The sequence below is a fragment of the Pygoscelis adeliae genome, unplaced genomic scaffold (assembly GCF_000699105.1).
Source record: "Pygoscelis adeliae isolate BGI_AS28 unplaced genomic scaffold, ASM69910v1 Scaffold14, whole genome shotgun sequence".
Classification (NCBI taxonomy): domain Eukaryota; kingdom Metazoa; phylum Chordata; class Aves; order Sphenisciformes; family Spheniscidae; genus Pygoscelis; species Pygoscelis adeliae.
The window spans coordinates 4,045,801-4,066,801 of NW_008825109.1; the positions used below are offsets into that span (position 1 = coordinate 4,045,801).

At 46.6% G+C, this 21,001-nt stretch overlaps 1 protein-coding gene across 1 annotated transcript; it reads left to right on the forward strand.

Moving 5' to 3' along the window:
• Positions 1-438: 438 nt before the first annotated feature.
• On the forward strand, positions 439-20,387 carry SLC7A1 (solute carrier family 7 (cationic amino acid transporter, y+ system), member 1). Its single transcript, XM_009327745.1, has 11 exons — positions 439-826; positions 4,974-5,132; positions 7,381-7,555; positions 9,474-9,598; positions 11,219-11,441; positions 12,271-12,410; positions 14,100-14,202; positions 15,998-16,209; positions 16,531-16,679; positions 19,129-19,237; positions 20,020-20,387. The coding sequence occupies exons 1-11, from the start codon at positions 457-459 to the stop codon at positions 20,127-20,129; spliced, it is 1,875 nt and encodes a 624-aa protein (XP_009326020.1). The 5' UTR covers positions 439-456; the 3' UTR covers positions 20,130-20,387.
• Positions 20,388-21,001: the final 614 nt, after the last annotated feature.

Consider the following 21,001-nt stretch of genomic DNA (forward strand, 5'->3'; position numbering starts at 1 on the left):
AGTTCACCCCGAGACTTAAAAAATATATATAAGCACATCTCTCTATATATATTGGTCTGTTTTTTTAATTCCCAGCCCAGGAAAAACACTCTGAAATCTGAAAGATGGGCTTTGCGTTTTTGGCTTGACCACTTGTCAGTGAACTGGGTGGTTGTGGAGCGGGGTGGGAGCTGGCGTGGAGTGCCGCGTCTCTCCCTGCATCGTGCAGGCTTCGCAGCGTGAGTGGGAGTGAGAAGCAGAAAATGCTTTGGTTTTGTCTGTTTTATTTCCCTGTGCTAAGCCTAGGTAAAATGCTGAAGGAGACATTTTGCCATGTAAAAAGGTGGAAAGTGGGAAGATTTGTTCGTTGAAATGTAACAGGGCTGTAGCAGTGTACCTGTGCAGTGATGCTGTTTTGGGGGGTATCCTGGTCCAGGTAATGATGGCAGCATCTTTCTTGCAGGCCCAAACACAAAGATGGAGTGTCAGAAAATAATCAATTTTGGAAACCAGCTTCTTCGCCGGAAAAATGTGGACTGCACTCGAGAAGACAGTCGGCTCTCGCGATGCCTCAACACATTTGACTTAGTGGCTCTGGGTGTAGGCAGCACTTTGGGTGCAGGTGTCTACGTACTGGCTGGAGCCGTGGCGCGGGAAAACGCAGGACCTGCCATCGTTATCTCCTTCTTGATTGCTGCCTTGGCTTCAGTGCTGGCTGGACTCTGCTACGGAGAATTCGGTGCTCGAGTTCCTAAGACGGGATCAGCTTACCTCTACAGCTACGTGACCGTGGGCGAGCTGTGGGCCTTCATCACGGGGTGGAATTTAATCCTCTCCTATGTTATTGGTAAGTATGGTGGGTGCACTGCGAGACCGTAGCTTTAGTCCAGGATGGCAGCCTAGATTATAAGATCAGCCTTGTTTGGGCGCCTGTGTTACTGTTACAAAATAGACGCTGCACTCTTGCACTCACTGAGGATTTCAGGACTCGTCTGCGGGGTGTGTTGTTGGTGGCTCCTGTCAGTCGGTGAGGTGAGTGGTGTGCTATGGGCTGAGGGTTTGTCCTGAGGCCGGATTATTGCTGCTGCGACTTCCTCTGAATCTCCACATCATCCCTTTGGCATCCCCTGGCTGCTGCACACTTACCAGGGAGCAAAAGCTTGTCCCCTCTGCCGAGAAAGAAGCCGCTGACGGAAGGATGCTTTTACACAGCAGCATCTATACTCCCGGCTGATCAAGGATTAATTCCTGGTCCCTTTGAGACCTGTTTAAAGTATCTGCAGATCAGAGTTTTGTCTCATGAATGGCTACAGGATTAAGCTTAGGGTGATCTGCAGGTTCACAGTCTCTGAAATGTCCAAACCAAATCCCTTCTAAGCCCTTGACTCCCACTAGGAGAGGCCTTGGATCAAGCTCAGAGCATGCAGTGTACAACTCAGCTGATACATTAAAACTTAAGCCACACTTTGCTAATTAAGGATTCGTGTCTTTTCAAGCACATTCTGGGCACACTGCTTGTCATCATGCCTGTAATTAAGGCTGCAACCAACTTGCCAGTTGAGAGTGAAGACTTACTAGTTAAAATGAAAACCAATGTTATACTAAATTATTAAAGGAAGGGTTTTTTTTTTAAATGCATTTTATGGGATGTGTGTTACCTTGGAGATTAGTTCCCATGGTGCTGGGGAGTGTAAGATCATATCAAGAACGATACAGTGATGTAGCAGCTGCTTGTCTGAGATCGTGCTGGCTCTGCTCTGTGTGCTACCTGAAACCTTTTCCTCTTCCTCCTTTTTTTTTTTTTTTAAATAAGAAATGAGAGGATGAAAAGCCAGAGTCAATTAAACTCATCTCCTTAGGAAATCTGAGTCCCGTGGTTCTTTTATGAATCAGGTTCACTGCAAGGAGGGGATAAAAATAGTTTTTAAAAAAAGTAAGCATATAATTTCCTCCAGACTTCTAAAATGGACTCTACGTAGGCTACGTGTAGAAAAATTGAGCAGACTTCTTGGTGATTTATCTTCCATTCCAGAAAGGTAATGATAAATCTTCTCCTCCATGCTCCTCATCTACTTAGTTATGTGACCACCAAAATGACTGACATAGCCGTGGATGCTGTCCCAAAACCTGATTCTGCAAATGCACAATGAAAAGATTTGCATACTGAACGTTACAGTCCCAGGATCTGGGCTGAGGCTGGTATTTCTGAGATATTTTTTTTTTGTCCTCTCATAATGGCTTTTGAACCACTGCCTCAGTTTTTATTTCCGAGTTGGCTGCTCAGTGTATTATCACAAGGCAGAAAATTCAGTAAAAAATAAGTAGATATTATCCATGAATGTGTTCAAACACAACTTTGTTACTTTTAATTCAGTCCTGTGGCAAAAATGCATGTTTGCAACTGGCTTCCTCATAATTTGGGATTAAGGTTGGCTAAGCAGGAAAAACAACTAGGGGAGGAAGTGAGCTATAGCAGGTCTCTCTTCTTTATCTTACCCAACCTTTCTCCCTGTGCTAATTACCCCTCTTGTGAGCTGGGACAACTCCCAGCAGCTTTGGGGGTGTGGAGGAGAAAGATATGTTGGCAGGCACACGTGGCAGTTCAGAGCCAGGGGTTGAGAAGGGCAGAAAGCCAATTTTTTTCTCAGTCGTGCTGCAGAAAATGCCAAGCAGTGCCACCGAAACCACATGGGGTGGTGGGAGCTTGCATCTGTAAAGGGCTCAGCCAACTTGGTGTTTTCATGCTGAGGTTCTCAGACATCTGTTCAGAAAGTATTGTGGGGGTGGAAAAAGAGATCCTGGTGTCCTGGGATGGGTGGCCAATAGCTTGTAATTAATTGAAGTGACTTGACTTGGGGGAAGACTGGTGTGGGGTTTTGGAGGTGAGTGACGAGCAAAAATGGGTATGAAAGTGGTCTAGACAGAAGGAAGAAGGTGTTCAGGACCAGGATCTGGTGTGAACTTCCTTCTGGGAAGATGTGGGTTTGGGGAGCCATGCCAGATTGTGAGAAGCATTTCAGGAACTAGAAGCTGGTGGGAGCTGGTAATACGATGAGTAACAGCATCCCTGGTGAGTAGCTGCTGCTGGGGTTTCCTGGGGCACGTGGTGGCCTCCTACCCTGTGCCTGTTTCTGCAGTGAGCCCTGCACCTGAGCTCAGCAGCTCTCCTGGGAGCCATGTGCTGCAGGCAGGACCCAGCTCGATCTGGCGAGGTTGTGCTGACCCAGAACTAGTAAATCCTCCCGGATACAAGCCGAATGTCTTTGCACCGTGCTCTCTAGCAACAGTAAGATATTATCCAGGTGTCTGCGATGTTGGAAGAATGTCAGATTCCCCCCGCTCCCTCAAGGCTGTTGGTTACAGAGAGTTTGGGATAAACGGCTGATAGTGGAACTGGCATCCAAGCAACTGGCATCTAATATAACACATGCAGGAGCTGGTTGTTCCTGTCCTAGAACACGAAATATTAGAGCCAGGACAAAAAAAAAAAAATCACTAAAGAAATAGTCTCTTCCCTCAAACCATGCCAAAGTTAAGCTGAAAAATTGTAATGTGGTATACAATAAATTTTGGAGTTTTTCAAGATTAAATTGATGGCACTGATGTCCCACCTTTTCAAAAGCATTCACATTGTGCACTTTTCTGTCTCAGTGAACAGAAATGTCTCCAAACAGGTCTGTTCTGCAGCTTATTTTTATACTGTTGCAAAGCTGGATTGGGGCAGTGAGTGTTCCCAGCTTTGCTGCAGGTGCTTCCCACCGCTGCTGCAGAGGGATTAGCTGTAGATAAGCTTGGACATTGTTTGACATGATTGCAGGTGCCGGAGCCGGGACCTGAACACCCACCCGCAGGTGAGTGTGTCAGGACAAACTGTTCTAGGTAGAAGGGGGCCCTGACGGCGTACTCTGAGGAATTCCTCTGCAAACCGAAACCAAACCAACCTCTTTTTTTAACTAGGTAATTATGTACAGTAGTAATTATATCATGCAATTAGATGCTGTTATATATAATGTACTGTATAAGACATCAGGAGTATAATGATAGCCACTTTAATGCAGGAGAGGGAGAAGTTGGCTATTACCCAAACCTACTTATTTTACACAATGCTGTCACTGTCTGGTGGTAGCTCTTCGTTGTTACTATTTCGGTTCTCTGAAATGACTCTTCTGGCCCAGACAATGTCCCAGACTTGGTCATCCTGAGACCCCAGGTTCAGTCCTCACCCCGGCAAGCTGTGCATAGTTTGGTGCTCTTGGGAACCACAGCAAAAAGCGACCCCGGAGGGGGACGTCTAAGCACTTGCTGCAGGCAGGAGTCGTGCCGCTTGCTGGGATCATCACCAGCATCCTGCAGTAGGCTGACTTATGCTCAGGTAACCTGTAAATTATATCTGAGTCTTTATCCTGTTTGGATGTTCTAGCACCGGAGGTCAGAGCAGATCTGTATGTTGCTGGAGTGCAGAGCTTACAGAGCTGGGCAACTGTTGCAGTCCAGGTTCTGGTGCTCCAGTGTCGCACTGCCGGAGGCTGGCTGGCTTCTGTAAGGTCCCTCTGCCTGGGCTGCAGTCACCTGGGCAGGGCTGCCAGGGGATTCTGCTGGTATGAGAAGAGACTCAGACCTCTCTAGTAGCAGAAATTACCAGGTTTGGGGGAAGTTCAGGTTGCTGGGGGCATAAGGAAAGCATCAGTCTAGGCTGTATCTTAAGGCAAAGTCAAGATTTACTAAGAAGCCAAAAGACTATAAGGATTTTTTTACCTTGCCAGCTGAGTAGGAGTCTGAGACCCACCACCTGTGTGTGTTACCATCAAAGCAGATGCCAGGCATGAATACAGGCTGCGGGCTGGATCTGCAGAGGAAAGGCTGCTCCCAGCACCTGGGAAGCACATGCAAGGTTGCTTGAGGCCCTCCATGGTGAAAAGCCATGCAAGGTGCCCCCTGTTTGGAACGTGTGCCAGCCACGAAGGGTGATCTGCATCCTTTCTGTCCTCTGGCAGGAACCTCAAGCGTGGCCAGAGCCTGGAGCGCAACGTTTGATGAAATCATAGGCCAGCATATTGAAAAATTTTGTAAAAAATATATGACGATGGATGCTCCCGGAGTGCTAGCAAAATACCCAGACGTCTTCGCCGTGGTGATAATCATCATCCTAACAGGTAAAACCTTGGAAGGGTTTGTGAGTCTTGGACCTCCTTCTGTAATTTCATTGTTTGCTTTTGGAATAGGCACAAAGTCCTGATTTATTTTGGACAACAATATTAAAGACTCTTTCTTTGCTACAAGTGTTGGATTGACCTATATAGCTGCTGTGGAGTTAGCACGGGGCATAGCCTGTTTACAAGGTTTTTAATTAGAGGGGAGCATTCTCGGTATTTTTTGAGCCACTTTTAAAACCTTCGATCAAATTTTATATAAGGAAGAAAAGAAAAGATGACTTGTTATCTTCAATCAGGTATGGAAGTTTAATCCTTGCCTCCACAAATCCTATTACACAGGAATTTCATTCTGTTGCTCTATCAGCCTTATTCCCCCTTTGATAATCTGCCAATTTTCAGTGCCTTGAGCCAGGAAAGTGAGAAAAAAAATACGGGACTCAGTAACAACCTCATGTACTACTGTTTTCGTTTTTTTAAAATACATATGGGCTTCAGTTTGCAGCAGTGGATGCAAGACTCCAGAAAAATAAATGTGTGATAAACAGTCAGGTCCTCTTTTTTTCTAAAAATGTGCCAAGGCTTTGATCAGAATTTGGAAAAGTTTTGAAAATTTCTAAAATTAAAATCCTTCTGAACTTCTAGCTCTGCTCCAACTGGATCTTGCAAAGCATTGCCAAATTTAGGTGAATTTAAAAAATTACACTTCTCATGTACCCCTCTGTGGTTTCCAGAACGCAGAAGCTGCAGTGTCACCCCAACAAGGTTATCCCGACATTTCCCACTCTGATCAGGATGGCCATCTCACAGCATGAGCTGTGCTCATGGGAACAGGCTTCATAAGCAAGGGATGCTTTGGCATCTGGGTTTGCATTTGGATCTAGGACTATATCAAGGACTGCTGAAGTCAAGAGCAGCCTTCTGTTTTCAGGACTACATCTGAATGGGAGAGAAGATTTTCCTCTTTGTTCATTTGTATATAATAGGAATTGCTTTAGTTTCAAATTAGAATCTGGTCTTTCACCAGATACAATTTACAAAAATTAAGACTCCTCATTTTAGCACTACTGAGGAGTAAAATTATACAGATTACCGATGGCTCTATTCCCCTGCATGGAGCAAATTCCCTGGATTTTAATAAAAAATGCAAACCATTCTTTTCTACAAAAAGCTGCTGAATGAGCAGCTTTAGTCCCAAATATAAGCACTACAAGTTTATTTCTGATTGCACTGTCTTGAGCTTCAGATTTCTACGAGGTACCTTACAAGTTTTCCTGGGCAGGTACGCAGTTTTATCAAACGCTTATCAGCTTATTTCCTATTTTAAAAGAAGGAAAGGTGAGTGCATAGGATGCTCCCCTGTCCTTGAAGTGCCTTGGAGTAGCAGTAAGGACACCCTGTTGTGCTTCTTTTCTCCGTCAGGCCCGTGTGAAGTTTTTTACCTTCTCCCTCAGCCGCCTTTTTAGATTTGGGTTAAAGGTTTGGGTTCTTGAAAATCAGGCACCTGAAGAGCAAACGGAAGTTACCAGAGCTTGTCGTTCTGAGAAGCCGAGCTATGCCTCAGTGAGATCCTGGTTGCCAAAGCCTGTAAATGTGCTCTTCTTCAGATGGGTGCTCTTAAGACCACAGGCTGAAATCCTGCTCTTGCTGAACTCACTAGAGAAGCTCCCGCTGATTTAAATGGGAGCAGGATTCCCAAGATGCCACCTTCTTCTGTGTCTTCAGAACTAGAAGTAGCTGTCCTCCTGGATTCAGTCCCTGCTCATATTTTCCCCTGCTTCTAAGGAAAATTGAATGTTGTTCATAACTTCTGCATGTGGCCAAGACCTCTAAGACAATGTTCCTTCATGAAAAACCACCTGGGGGGCTTTCTCCAGGTCTCTGGGTGGAGTTTGAGGCTGTGTCTAGGTGGCACAGCATAGCACCATGAGGTGACCAGAGCTGGCGTTGAAAGCGCTGGAAGCAGCTTAGCTGTGTTAGCAGAGCACTTTACCAGGGGCACGTGCCAAATGGGCATGCTGGATGGGAAGGTGTGTCACATCCCGCGGTAGTAATGTCTGGGCTGGAGTCCTCGTCCTCCTTCGGGGTGAGTTAATCCTGACCTGCCTGAGCTACTTGGCTTTGTGGAGAAATGAGGTGTGATAAGTTGGGCAGAGCACAGCATGAACAGAGCTGGGCTACTTCTGCAAGCCCTCAGCGCCTGCTCCTGGTGGCGAAATACCTGACCACCTATCTGCCATTTTTTCCCCAGGGCTTTTAATTTTTGGCGTGAAGGAATCAGCCCTGGTGAACAAAGTGTTCACCTGCATCAACATCCTTGTCCTCGGCTTCGTCATGGTCTCCGGCTTCGTGAAAGGGTCTATTAAAAACTGGCAGCTGACTGAACAGGACATTTACAACACCAGCCACAGCATTTACGGAGACAAGTAGGTTGGATCTTTTCTTCTCAGCTCTGAAATTGATGCATTTTCAATGGCAAGCTTATAGGGGGGTTTGTGGAATGATTTAGAAAACCAGTGAATGGGATGGCTCCCTCCTTTGCCAAATGCCTTGAGGCAAAGTTGGTTTCAGTGGGCGTTTGCTGAAAGCAGGCTGTGCTGATGGGCTGAAACTGATAGGAGGTAGGCTGTGTCAGCGTGGGCCCTGCTGCAGAACTGACCATTCCCAGCCTCATGACCAATACAGCATCCAAATTTGAGAGAAAAGAGCTTTTTAGACAACCTCCTTCTCAAGGCTACAGCAGGCTGGCTCTGGTGCCTGTATGAAGCCGTGACCAAGTATAGCTCTGTAGTTGCTTTGGACACTTGGGCAATATCCTTGAGTTGTACCTTTTGGAGACTTTGTCCCAAAAGTTTACTGCCTCAGTAAAATGAAGGCAAGTTGCAGATTATTTTAATGCATTGCAGCAAGCATATCACAAATCCATTTTTAGTGATATTTTGCTACTTGGCCAAAATCCTGACTTCCTATACAAGATTAAAATTAAGGAGCTTACAAGGGTTGCCAGTGATACAAGGCTGTTCATTTTTGCTTGAGACTATGCAACACAGAATGAGGGCCTTTAAATATCTCCATGTACCTCAACTCAGTCGTGGCTTGCTATCTAAACTGTTTAAGCTGGCCTGCAAGGAAGCACAGTTTGGCAAAAACGGGAGAGATTCATAAATGTTGCGTGGGTCAAGTTTGGCTTGTGTACAAGCCGCTTATTGAGTGTCCCTGCAAAATTCAGCCTGCTGTGAACGAATTGCTTCTATAGGAAAGGTCCCCCCTCCTTCCCTACTGCTATTCCCATGCAAGGAGCAATTAGTGCTATAGCTTCAAAGTGTAAGTGTAGCTCTTTGACCTGTAGCACTTAATATTTTTGTAAAATCTGTCTGGGGTTTACTTTACTTCATTATTTCCAGAGTAATCCACATTTGGGTTGTGCTATTTCTGCACTTAACAGGCCAGTTTTCATCTAAGTCTCAACAGAGATTCTACAAGAGAGTTCAGACGCTTACACCTGATAAGACTTGCATTTGGGATTTACTTTAATTTAATTGCCTTAATTCATCTTTACAAAGGCTTTTCCCTGAAAAAGTGACCTGAGTCACTTGAACTGAAGGATATGTTATACATGAGTCAACACAGGCACATGGATTCAGGGTCCTGATCCAGAATGGACTGGGATCAGGAGATGTCTGTCTGTTGACTTGAATGAACTTTGCATGAGGCTCAGCAAAGCATTTGGTGCGTGAGGCATGCAGGCTTCTCTCCTCCATCAGGGTGGCAAGCACGGTTTGGGTATGAACTTGGCTCAGGGAATATTGGAGTTGAGAATGGAGGATTGGGTGGGTTTTAGACAGTCATGGCACCCTGCATTGCTCTCTGATGTCTACTCACTCACAGACTTTATCTGAGTCTATCTTAGGTGAAAAGTGGACGGTTTACATTTTTCTCAGTCTTCAGTTTTCAGAATTACATGTTGTGCTTTTTCAAAAGCTTATGTTTAAATGGGTATGTGTATCTACACGCATGCAGTAATATTAGGAGAGGAATTTTAATATTCATGCTATTTTCTCCCTGTCTTGGCCAAGACATTTTTATCTGCCCCAAAAAACAGGTGGTAGGAACAAACCATGAACCATTTTTATTCCCTGCATTCCCCAGGCTGTTGCAGGCCTGCAGTCCAAAGCTCTGCAGTGGGTAGGGCTTAGCATTTTGCCTGGTATTTGTATGCTAGCATGTGAAAGGGAGAGTGTGTTCCTTCAAACTCCAGCTTTGGATTTTGTTATGAGCTATATGAATAGTTTTGTTACTCCCACCTAGGCAGGATGACTTCTAACCCAGTGCCATGCCTTTTAGCCTAACGCAGGAAGAAAAGCTCTATGGTGTTGGAGGGTTTATGCCCTATGGATGGAAAGGAGTCCTCTCAGGGGCAGCCACATGTTTTTATGCTTTCGTGGGATTTGACTGTATTGCTACTACAGGTAAGAGGGAAGACATCTTCATTCTGGTTATGAACCTGATTGCTGGTAGATTGGCTTTCAGTAATACAGCACAGCACAGATAATGAGTAATTCAGGACACTGCATTCATCATCCCTCTGAACCTCAGCCCAAAATATACTTTTGGCTCAGCTGCTCCTAATACTGGAAGTGCTGAGTATGTCCAAGTCCCTGGGTGCTCGAGTGTTGAATTCTAGCTGCTGTGCCAGGCAGCTAGACTGCATAACCCACAAAACGAGCTTTCTCCCTTCTTTGCCTGCAGGGCCCAGTCCCATGGTTGGTAACTGATGACACTAACCAGGTCAGACTCCACAGAAAACACAGCCAGCTTTACCAGTTAGGGAAACCGGGAAGGCCCAGGTTCAGATGCTTTGTATGACTGGTGAAGTGTGAACCTCTAACTCCAGATGATGCTTTCATCAACATGTTATTCTGGAGTAGGGTTCTTCAGTGCCCTCAGCTGAAGATGCTCAACTGGCTTGGAGTATTTAAAGAGCCAGAGAAAGAGGGAGCCTCTGGGGAGTCATCTGCAGCCTAAGACTGGGCCTCAAAATAAGGGGGAGTTTTTATCTTCAAAGGTTCAGAGATCTCCCTCTGAAAGAGAAAACATCAGCACTGTCATATTTCTCCTGGCTAAGAAGAATCTCAGTTCCCTGGAGAAAGGAAGGATTATCCTTAATTTCACATTTGGCAAGAACTGAGTTGCTTCAAAGCTGGAGCAGAGAGAGGAGGAGATCATCACAAAGACAGATAAAGCAGTACTGCCTCTTCTTCCAAGGAGTTTGAGAAGTGCTGGCTCCGTTACTCCAGCCAGCCCTAGGGCCTCTCTTTGGAGGAGAAACACATTCATCTGCCTTTGACTTACAGGTGTATGGGTCTCTGCTTATCGGTTCATCCTCCTGAAATGCCAAACGTCAGGAGCTCTTGCTTTCAGAGGAGAGCAGCTCTGGAGGACAGTGAAGGCTCAAAGCTGTTTCTTAATTAATCAGTGCCTGAATTTTGAGGATTTTTTTTATTTTACACATTCATCCCAACTTGGTTGTCGAAAAATTTCCATAAAAACTAGAGGGAGTCCCTTTTTTTAAGAGGGATTTTCAAAGATCTGTATGATTTCCAGGTGCTGTGCGAAGTCTGCATTTCGCTGGAACTGGGCACCTATGGTGCTGTGTTCACTGTGCAGTAGTTTTGGTGGAGATGCTAACTGAAATGCTCACCCAAGGATTTACCCTACAACTGCACAATAATTTCTTGTCCCATTGCTTGTGATCATTGAATTATTCTTGGGGCTGCACCATCAGTGGGATAGCAGGAGTAATTGGAGGTAAAAATAACCCTTTTTGGGGAAGGGACTGCTTTTAATCCATATCATTTCTGTGCCTGAGTTTACAAGGCCTCCACAAATGTTTATGTCAGAAGGAGTCACAGGAGCAGCAGAAGTGGGAGCAACAGGCTGGGGCAGGCCATCGGCAGCATGCAGGTCCACACATGGTCAAACAGCGCCTTGCTGCCCACGGAGCCTTTGAAAGCCCCAGCCAGCATGTCCTAGGTTGGGATAAAGTTCTTGCTCGTCATTTAGCTGGTATTTCAATTTCTTTCTTCTAGGTGAGGAGGTAAAAAACCCTCAGAAGGCCATTCCTATTGGCATCGTGGCATCTCTGCTCATCTGCTTTGTGGCTTATTTTGGTGTGTCAGCTGCCTTGACGCTCATGATGCCTTACTACCAGCTGGATACCAACAGCCCTTTACCCAATGCCTTTAAATATGTGGGTTGGGATGGAGCCAATTACGCAGTGGCTGTCGGTTCCTTGTGTGCGCTTTCTACGAGGTGAGACACTGTTCTTCCTTTGTGCATCTCTCAAGGCAAACATGTATCTCCAGCTCCTTTAAAAAATGGTGCATGTCAGGGCTTTGCCTTCACTGTGTTCCCCTAGGTCAAGGGAATCGAGACCAGGGATGAAATTCAGAGCTATTGACTTCAAAAGAGCCAGGATAGATGTGATAGATTTCAGAGGTGCACATGACCAGTATCACTTCAGAAACTCCCATCTTAGCAGCAGACCCAGCAGGTGCATCTCTGGAATATAAATAGATTCATTGACTAAGTCATGGAGGCAGCTCCGCAGTGCAAGCATGGTTTGCCCACAAGACATCCTGGCCTGCTGGGTGGAGAGCAGATTTGTGTCAGGTAGTGCAGGGTGCATCTCCTGGAGCATATGCGGCTTACTATATCCAGGGCCGTCTGTCTGCAGGTTGCCTGCAGGACAGCCATCTGGATGGGAGGCAGGGCAGGCTGGAGGCAAACTATGTCATGTTCTTCTGCACTCTAGAGACCTATTGTTTCAGATCAACTTGGACACATTCAGTTAGGTGAGCAACTCATAGAGGCTCGTAGAAGTTATGGCTATTTTGCTATCTGAAAGTCAGGCTGTTTTCATCGCCTGTGGCTAAGTTTAGGTATCCAAAATCTCAGAGCTGCACCTCAGTTGCCAGCTATCAGCAACATGAGTGTGTGGAGGGAGCCCTTGAAGGAGAAGCTGAAGTGAACGAAAGCCACCTGTTCTGTGTTTGTACTGCCATAAACTTGCTTTCGTTTGTGTGCCTGTGCTCAGCAGGAGGTGATATAAGTAGATTATTTCCCCCTTCTGTGTCCTTAGTCTCCTTGGCTCCATGTTTCCGATGCCTCGAATAATTTATGCTATGGCAGAAGATGGGCTTCTCTTTAAATTTTTGGCTAAAGTCAACGAGAAGAGAAAAACTCCAATAATTGCAACAGTGACATCAGGGGCCGTTGCAGGTAAGATCCAAAGACTTACACGAATGCATGGAACGGAGGCATAAGCTCATCCTAGGGACAGATAAGTCTGCCTGACTCTAGCCCACTTACTAATCGGATGTATTGCACAGCACGACTTCCCAGAGCATGCCCTGGGTTTCCAGGGCATACCCTGGAGGGGCTGGGTGAGCATGAATAGCTCACTGTGTGCCTGTTCCTCTTTCTCAGAGCTCATTGCTGACATCCTGTCTCATGCCAAGAATTGCCTTCATCCGCTCCCTGGGTGCTCTGCCAGCCTTAAAAATAATTAACCCCCTGCAAGGTGGCAGCCAGCGGTGCCCCAGCATCCTTGTGGCTGTTGGCCTGGCTTGGCTGAAGACACCACACCGCCTGTGGGTAGCAGCTCGGCAGAAGACGCCAGAGCAGCCGGAGACAGGCAGATGACCCCTGTGGCACAGGCGTTTGTTAATCAGGAGCTGGCAGCCATCCCATCCTCCCCCCCTTCCCTCTCCTGGCCCCCAGGAATATGGGAATTAAACCTCCCACACGGCAAGGATGAGAAGCTTACCCTCTTCTCGTAGGTGCCCCCTTCCTCTCAATGCCTAGCCTTGCTGCTTCCTCTTTACCTTCTGCTGCAAATGCGGGATGAGCCGTTGATGTGAGAACTTGCCATGTTTGGTGGGGAGTTGGTGCTGAACTGCCACTGTGGGCTCTGAGCTCCTGTGGAGCGGCTCAGCTCCTGCTGCTGGGACCCACGGAGCCTCCTCACAGCTGCTTCTCTGGCACCTTTCTCTTCAGGCGGCCTTGGGTCCAAACTAGGGAAAAAAGAGCCAGATAAAGTAAAAAAATGTGCTTTGCAGTCCCTTAGGTCTCCTCAGAGTGGTCTGTAGTGCCTAGGACCAAAGTGCACACGAAGCTGCAGGGACAGCACTTGCCAGCTGAGCTTGAAGGTTGGGTCGGTTGTTGGGCTCCAGACAGTGCATTGAGGACAGGCTGGGCCAGGCTCAGCTCTGAGATCCCTGCGCTCTCATGACCGGTGGCGTCACCTGCATGTCTGACTATGGCGTCTGTCCTCTGCTTACTTGCTTCTCCTTCTGAAGGCCTTTGCATAAAGGTCCGTACGACCAGGGGTTGCCTGGTGAGGGTGTGTAAGCAGGGTAATCCCTAAGGGATGGCAGTCTATACCTTTTTCTGGAAACCCCCATGATGAGGCATGCTAACTGAAGATGCCCTCCTTGATGCTTGGTCCCCATTGCATGCACAAGCCTGGTTTCGCCCCAGCTGAGCTGAGACACCAGAGCGAGGTGCTGCCAGTCCTCTGTTCCCTCTAGCTACTTCCAGGAAATAATTGTGGCCTTAGGGGTGCTGCAGCTGTGCCAGGGCACTCCGGCAACAAGACTGTGGCTTAAATACCTGCTCATTGCTGTTAGTTGGGTGAACATACCCATATGAGACAAACAAGCTGGCATTTACTGTAGTAAATGGTTCCTCTGGTTCGAGCTAGTGAGGCTGTGCTGGGACAGCCTGCGAGGCTCAGGGTATTCATGCGCCAAGTTCTGCCTCTCCCTGTCTCAGGACAGCTCGAGCTCCCCAGCCGAGACCTGAGAACAGGCACACATGTGCTGCATCGTCATTAACGCTCCTGAGATGTGCATGTTATGCTGTGTTACTGATTTTTCTTCCCTCTCTCACCTTCGTCTCCTCCTACAGCTGTTATGGCCTTTCTCTTTGACTTGAAAGATCTTGTGGATCTCATGTCCATTGGGACCCTCCTGGCTTACTCCTTGGTGGCAGCCTGCGTGTTGGTACTGAGGTATGGATGTAGAAACATCATCTCTTGTATCACACAGACAGAAATCCACACAGCGATCAGGTGCCCTCATAGTTTCCATAGACCCAGTAAAACCGTGAACATCTCCAGCTATAAGTATGTGAAGAGTTTGTTTCTTTAAGTTCACGGGGGATTGTGCTAGTTGGATCTGCAAGGGGGTCCTGTGAACTTGGTTGACCCTTGGCCCATGCTGCTCCTGCTGTGGTCAACCCTGGATGCCCTGAGAGATATGCTAACACATGAGATGAGAGATGGGTGGTCCTGGATGCCTGCGTCGTCATCACTCTTGTTCCCACTGGGGATACAGTTTCAGGTCATCTGACTTTTGAAAGGGGATTCAAGATAAAGTCTAGCAGCAGCAAAAAAGCTGAGCATGTGTTCGCAGGATCAGTGCCTTAGTGCACGTCTTTTAGAAGTGCTGAGTTGCCATAGCTTCCCTAACCTAAGCTGAAAATTGAGTATCTTCATTGCTTGGCACCTCATGGACAACAGCACTCTGCCCATGAGGACTGTATTTTGAAGATCATGTTCCTGAAGAACACCTTTGTGTTCAATGACTTATTCAAAGTCTGGTGGAGGCTTTTTGCCTGCTCACAGCAAATGTATTGAACTAAGAACTGTCTTGCAGCAGGTGAAGGCCCAACGCTGTACTGTAATACCATTGTTCTGTGCCTGTTCTGTCCACCCTGCCCCTTGAAAATCCGTGATGATTTTCCTTGCCCTTCTTACTTTTCCTTTGATTTTCCAGTCCCCTCTTCTCTATACAGCTGTAAATTGCTTTAATTTATTTTTGCAAGCTGCTGTACCCATTGTATGGCATTTTCACCATCTAAGGTTTGCAGATCTGACAGCCTGTCTTGTAGCAGCCTGGGCAGTAATTTGGCTGCCCCGTTGGCTGCCTAATGAAGTAGCAGCTGAATTGTTTCCAAAGCTGTAAGGTCCTGCCACTAATACCGTGCTGTGGCTGGAGCCGAGGATTTCACTGCATTTCTCAATTTGCAGTGTTTCACAAATGCCCTCATTGCAAACACATCCCCACAGGAGCGATTTTAAGGTGTATTTCAAAGCGGCCCTTTCCTTTAGTCAGGCTTGTGGCTGAGAGTCATGGGCAAAACCAAAAGAGAGCTGAGGCTGGAAGAGTGTTTTTTCTTTATGGATCCACGTGGCTGTGCATCAGGGCCCCGTTGAATGAGGTGCTGTCCACACAAGCAACAAAAAATTACCGTTCTTCGTTCACCTCTTCCTTCCTTATGTGGCAGCAGACAAGCCAGCAGAAGAGACTGGGATGGAAGAGGATGGGGCACCAGGAATGTTGCTGCGGGGTGCGATCAGCAGCTGCCGGGGTGTGATATCTGCTGAGCTGTTAGCTCAGCCACCTCCGTGCCAAAACACAAGAGCTGAACTGCCACAGATAACCCGACGGCCCAGTTATGATGGTCTGTCTGTCCCTCTGCTGCTTCCTTCTCTGGTCCTCACTGCTATCACCCAGTCATGTTTTGGTGACATGGATGATAGGGTTTTTGAAAGAGAGCACTGTCCAGTTTAAAACACTGACATTACAACCAAGCTGTAGGTGATAATAGCTGACCATATTTGCTCACATTATGATGACGTTATTCTCGGATTTCCCCCTGAAACAGAAGGTTGTAGACGTTATGTGTGCCTGTTCTGGTGCTATAGTGCTCTGGGGTGCAGCCATGGCTATCTGTGTGGCTTTTAAACAAAAAGTACCCTGCACCAAACCAATATGCTCTTTGTTTCATTTCCCTTTTCCTAGGTATCAGCCAGAGCAGCCTAATTTGGCATACCAGATGGCTAGGACAACAGAGGAGACTGATAACAACGAGTCTGTGAGCACCAGTGAGTCGCAGGCTGGATTTCTGCCAGAGGAAGAGGAGAAATGTTCACTCAAAGCCATACTGTGTCCCCCAAATTCGGACCCTTCCAAATTCTCTGGCTCAGTGGTGAATGTCTCAACCTTCATCATTGGTAAGCACTGGGCAGTGAGCCAGCTGGTAGGTCCTTGTACTCACCGTGGTGGGAAAGCTCATCTCCTGGCTGTAATTTTGATGAGCCCCTGTAATGGCCAAAATAACTGAAGATCTACAGATTAAATTTATGACTTGAAAAGAAGTCCACAGGTGGGGGGGGGTGTATAGGGGGAAGGGCATATTTCTTACAGTTAGCTTTTTCATGTGTTGCAGTTTTGTTTGCCGAGCTTTCAGATTCTGCTTTGCCTGCTTGTGGTTTTGGGTTTTTTTTTCCTGTTCCTAAAAAAAGAATCAGTAAGCTTTTGGTGTCTGTTCACAGGTTTCCTTATCGTGGGTAGCTGTATCCTGACTGCCCTTGAGCCAAGCATTCTGATAAAGGCTGTATGGATTATTGCTGCCATCCTCGTTGTTGTTGTCAGCTTCATTATATGGAAACAGCCTGAAAGCAAAACCAAGCTCTCCTTTAAGGTGAGTGTCCTGGGAGGTGTAGCTAGAAGAGAGCTGTTTGGGAGGTGGTTGGAGGAGGAAGTGCATGTTGGCCTGTATCAGAAGGGGGGACTTGGCCAAATGGACATGCAGAGAATATAGGCACGGTGTGAACTTTTCCATGCAGGCCTGCCAGTAGAGCTGATGGTTTGAGCTCTCCAGCTAGCATGGCTGCAACCTCTCGTAGTCTGTGCTTAGTGCATAAAGGGATGTCCTACCAGAGCCGAGCTCCGCCTCCGAGTGTGATTTCCTTTTGGTGTCTGACCTCAAATGTCAGTGTAGGTGCTTTGCTGCAGAATGCAGCATGGCAGAAGCAGCGTTGTGGCAAGCCTGCTGCGCAGCAGTGCCCCGTGGGCAGAAGCAGATTCGGCACAGAAAGAAGGACTGAAGGGGTTAGCTGAGAGGTTGGAGGAAGGAATCAGGAGGGGAAGCCACACGTGGTCAGGTCAGAGGTGACAGTAGAGGACTTGGAAGGAAATGGAAATGGTGCTGGAGTCCAGGAGATGCTGGGAGGGCAGAACCTGGTGCAGAGATGTGGCCAGAAGGGAAGGGCAGGACAGTGCTTTTGAAAGCAGACGGTTAAGATGGTTATAGGATATGGAAGAGACAGAGACCAGAGGAAAAGGGGATGGTTTTGAAGGGACACATCAGACTGTGGATACAGAAGGAGAGAGAACGCAAGAAGCAAGCTTGTGTATGAGGATCAAAGCGGTGCTCCCTAAAAAACTGTAAGAAAGTGCACTTTCGTGTCCTACTTAGTCCCCTTGGAGACTAAGGGATGACCATTCTCTCTTTAACAGCCTTAAGTATGAGGAGCGCTGTCATTTTCCTGCCCCGTCCAAGCATACCATCCTTTCTATATTAAACAAACACTGGGATTTTTTTCCCCCCAGTATAATCCTGCAAGTCATGTTTTATCATAGTGATTTCAGGCTATTCCCCCAGTTTATTAAATTAGTTTTGGATTCTAATCCCATCCTCCAAACTGCTCTCATTTTGACCACTCTTCAATTACAGTTTTTCGGTAAATTCTCTGATTTTAATAATTTAATCCAACCAGAGTTGCCGAGGGTAGTGTTTGCAGCTCATCTTGAGGTTGTGGTCCCAGGAGTGGAAACAGAAATGGCCAGGAGCAGAAAACTTAGGAACTGTCGTCTAGACTGTATTTTCTGAACTTGCTTCTGAGGAGATCTCTTTGCCTTACACTCACGGTATTTTACCTCCTTTTTTTTCCCTCAGCCACTACCCTGTCCGAGAAAACAAAAATTAGACCTGTCACTGCTAAATCTGTAACGGCTCTTTCTTATCTCCTTGTTGTCCTTTAGACATTTACAACCTGACTGTCTAGTGATTTTTCTCCAAAGTCTTTCTGAGAATCCAAGGCTGGCTGGTTTGTTCCCCAGTTGTTTTTCTGTATTTCTTTTTAATAGGTAATTTGTGTCCCTTCTCCAGTCTTTAGAAACCTTGCCATTCTACCAAGAGCTCTGAGAGATGCCTGTTAATAGTTCAGAGATCACTTCTGCAATCTCTGGGTACATAACTCATCCCCTTAGGGAAATCTCATTTGTCCCTACTGACTTGACAAAGCCTAATTTAGAAAAATATTTTTCTTCCATTTTCTAATTTGTGTGCCCATCCCCTTTCTCTAATGAGGTGAACAGCTGCTCACCATAAATGTGGGTTTTTTTTGGTGAAGCTTAAATCAAGAAAGGCCTACAACATTTCAGCCTGTTTCTTTTTGTAAATCTCTTTTTGTAAATCACTTTTTCCTTAGGAGTGAAGTTCACTTTCCTTGTGGTTTCACCATAGTCACAAACCTTTCTATTGTTATGATTCGTCCTTTCTGATTTTGTCTTTACACGCCTGTGCTATTTCTTTATATTCTGATTTTTGCATTTTGGCTTTACTGTCTCATTCTTCTTTGTATCTCAGATCATTAAGGCATTCTTGGTACAGCTGCACTCGTCTTTTACAATATTTCCTGTTTTTCTTCTGCTCTGGGATAATTTGCTCTATATTGCTTAATTACCTTGGTACTTGCTGGATGAAGTTCTTCAGGTCCCTCCTCTGACATTCTCCTTACCTTCTTCTCCCTGGTCTTCAGTAGGTGCCTGTCATGATGCAGTCCTTGCTTTTCCTCTTCTCTCCTTCCCCCCACGAATATTTAGTATTGCTGCTGAAATTTGCCTCTTGCCTCCTTCCAGACCACAAAACAAGGACAACCATTCTTAAAACAGGTGAACAGCATTGTTCACGTCCCTCTCCCACGGTGGATCGATGTCGTCCATTTTGGTCTAACCTTGCCTTTTTTCAGGTCTGGCAGCTGAAGAGTTGGTAACAGCCATCACATCCCGTTTACCAGGGATGCGATGTTCCTGCCTGCCCAGTTGGTCTGCCCTGTGGGTGTAATGTATCCCTCTTTCTTTTTCAGGTACCTCTTTTGCCCCTTCTTCCTGTTGTGAGTATTTTTGTGAATGTTTACCTCATGATGCAGCTAGACCTAGGCACATGGATACGGTTTGCAGTCTGGATGCTTATAGGTGAGTTTGAGACAGTAAAAAGTCCTATGTTCAAAATTACTGGATTTTGTTAACTATAAATTTATTGTAGCATTCCAGGGAGGGATCCTGCACTCTAATCATGCTTGGGCAACCTCGGTGACTTAACTGAAGCCATTTAGGCAGTGTGTCTCAAGCCTTGTTTTAAATTCAAGGGTCACGAAGCCTTTGTGAGGAGAAAACAACAACCCATGAACCGTCTTATGGGTCTTGTTGCCAACAAGAAACCATACAGTGTGTCTTGTTGCCAACAAGAAACCATACAGCATTTCTTGTTGGCTGGCCTTGAACTGCAGTCCAGGTGGTGGGGCTTGTGCTTCTGGAGCTGAAGGAGCTGAGCTCCATCTCAAGATGCTCCCAATAGCCATGTGGAGAAGGCTGAATTGCCTGAAACGCCCAGGGAATTTGTTACAATGAAAACGATTAAGATGAGCATCAGTTGCAGATGTACTTTACTGGGATGGATGCTGCAGGCACACAAATGGAGAGAGAAAGCTCTCTGCAGAATGGACTGCAGTGAACTCACTGAAAAGCGTGGGAGGTTTATTCTATAATCAGCCCCCTGTTTGGGGCCTGGATAGATTGTCTTTTAAAGACTGATGCTTTTGTTAATGGCTTTTTTCTAAGGAAGGTAGTGGCTGGCCGCTAGAAGCTAGCCATCAGGATGGCTGGAGTTACCCCTGGTGCAACCTGTGTTGGTCAGTGTGAGTAGTGGTTTTTTTCCTTACCGAGCTAACGGTGCCCTCTCGCCTTGCCTTCCGCAGGCTTTATCATCTACTTTACCTATGGAATATGGCACAGCGTGGAAGCCACCTACGCGGCCTCAGCAGATGCGGAGAGAAATACGGACGCTGGTTCGGACAGCTGTAAATGACTGCATGTTTGGCTTAGGGGCAGTTGGGGAAAGGCTGCAGTGAAGGAAGCTTTGTGGTGGGGATCCTGAACCAGGTTACATCTGGTTAATCAGTAATGCAGGAATAAGGAAGCATAATGCGGGACTCCTCAGCCCTGTTGCTGCAGCTTGCAGTTTGCTTAGTAGCACAGTTAAAAGGGATCACAAGGATAAAAGCCACACCTCTGGTATACTCCCGGCGACACTGTCAGCTAATCTGGGGCTATGCGCTTCCCTTCCTCCCTCTCCTGGTTTTTTTTTCCAGTGTGTAGAAAGAAAACTGCTTCTGTGTGCCAGTTAACCTTAAATGCTGCTATGAAACCAGGTCTCACAAAGGTCTTTCTTTCAGTAGCCCTGGGAATTACCTCCCCGCAGATACTCTTAACTGATTATACATGGAACAGATTTTGCAGTGCTACTGTCAGGCTTACACCAGATCCATCCTTCACCCAATGTGAGCTGTACCCAACGTGTACGCACAAAAAAAGGCTCTCGCCAAACACCAGCTTTCACCTAGTTAAGAAGGCACCTGCAAGACTTGCATTCTTCAAAGTATCAGGTCTCATAGTTTTTGTTGTATTTAACTTTTTTTTAACTACCTACTCATATGCTTTAAAGCGCACCGCTGCTGTGAAATGTTGGGAGGGTTTGTGGTCGCCGCTTGTCGGGTGAATGGTCGTTTGCAAGCGTGTAGGTAATGCCAGCAGATGTTTCTGCTGACAACACGCTCAGCAGAGGGATTGCCAGGTTTAGCCATAAAACTATTTGGTGCAAGTACTTGAATGCCTTGAAAAGGATGGGTGTCTCCAAAGAGCCGTCCTACCTCTTCGCCTCGGAAATCACCAGTGGTGTGG

Bases quoted from the DNA above. Each gene is read 5' to 3' on its own strand.
- SLC7A1 (XM_009327745.1), top strand. From the start codon at position 457: ATGGAGTGTCAGAAAATAATCAATTTTGGAAACCAGCTTCTTCGCCGG. The intron at 7,556-9,473 runs GTAGGTTGGATC...CATGCCTTTTAG, and splicing joins CACAGCATTTACGGAGACAA to CCTAACGCAGGAAGAAAAGC. The intron at 16,680-19,128 runs GTGAGTGTCCTG...TTTCTTTTTCAG, and splicing joins AAACCAAGCTCTCCTTTAAG to GTACCTCTTTTGCCCCTTCT.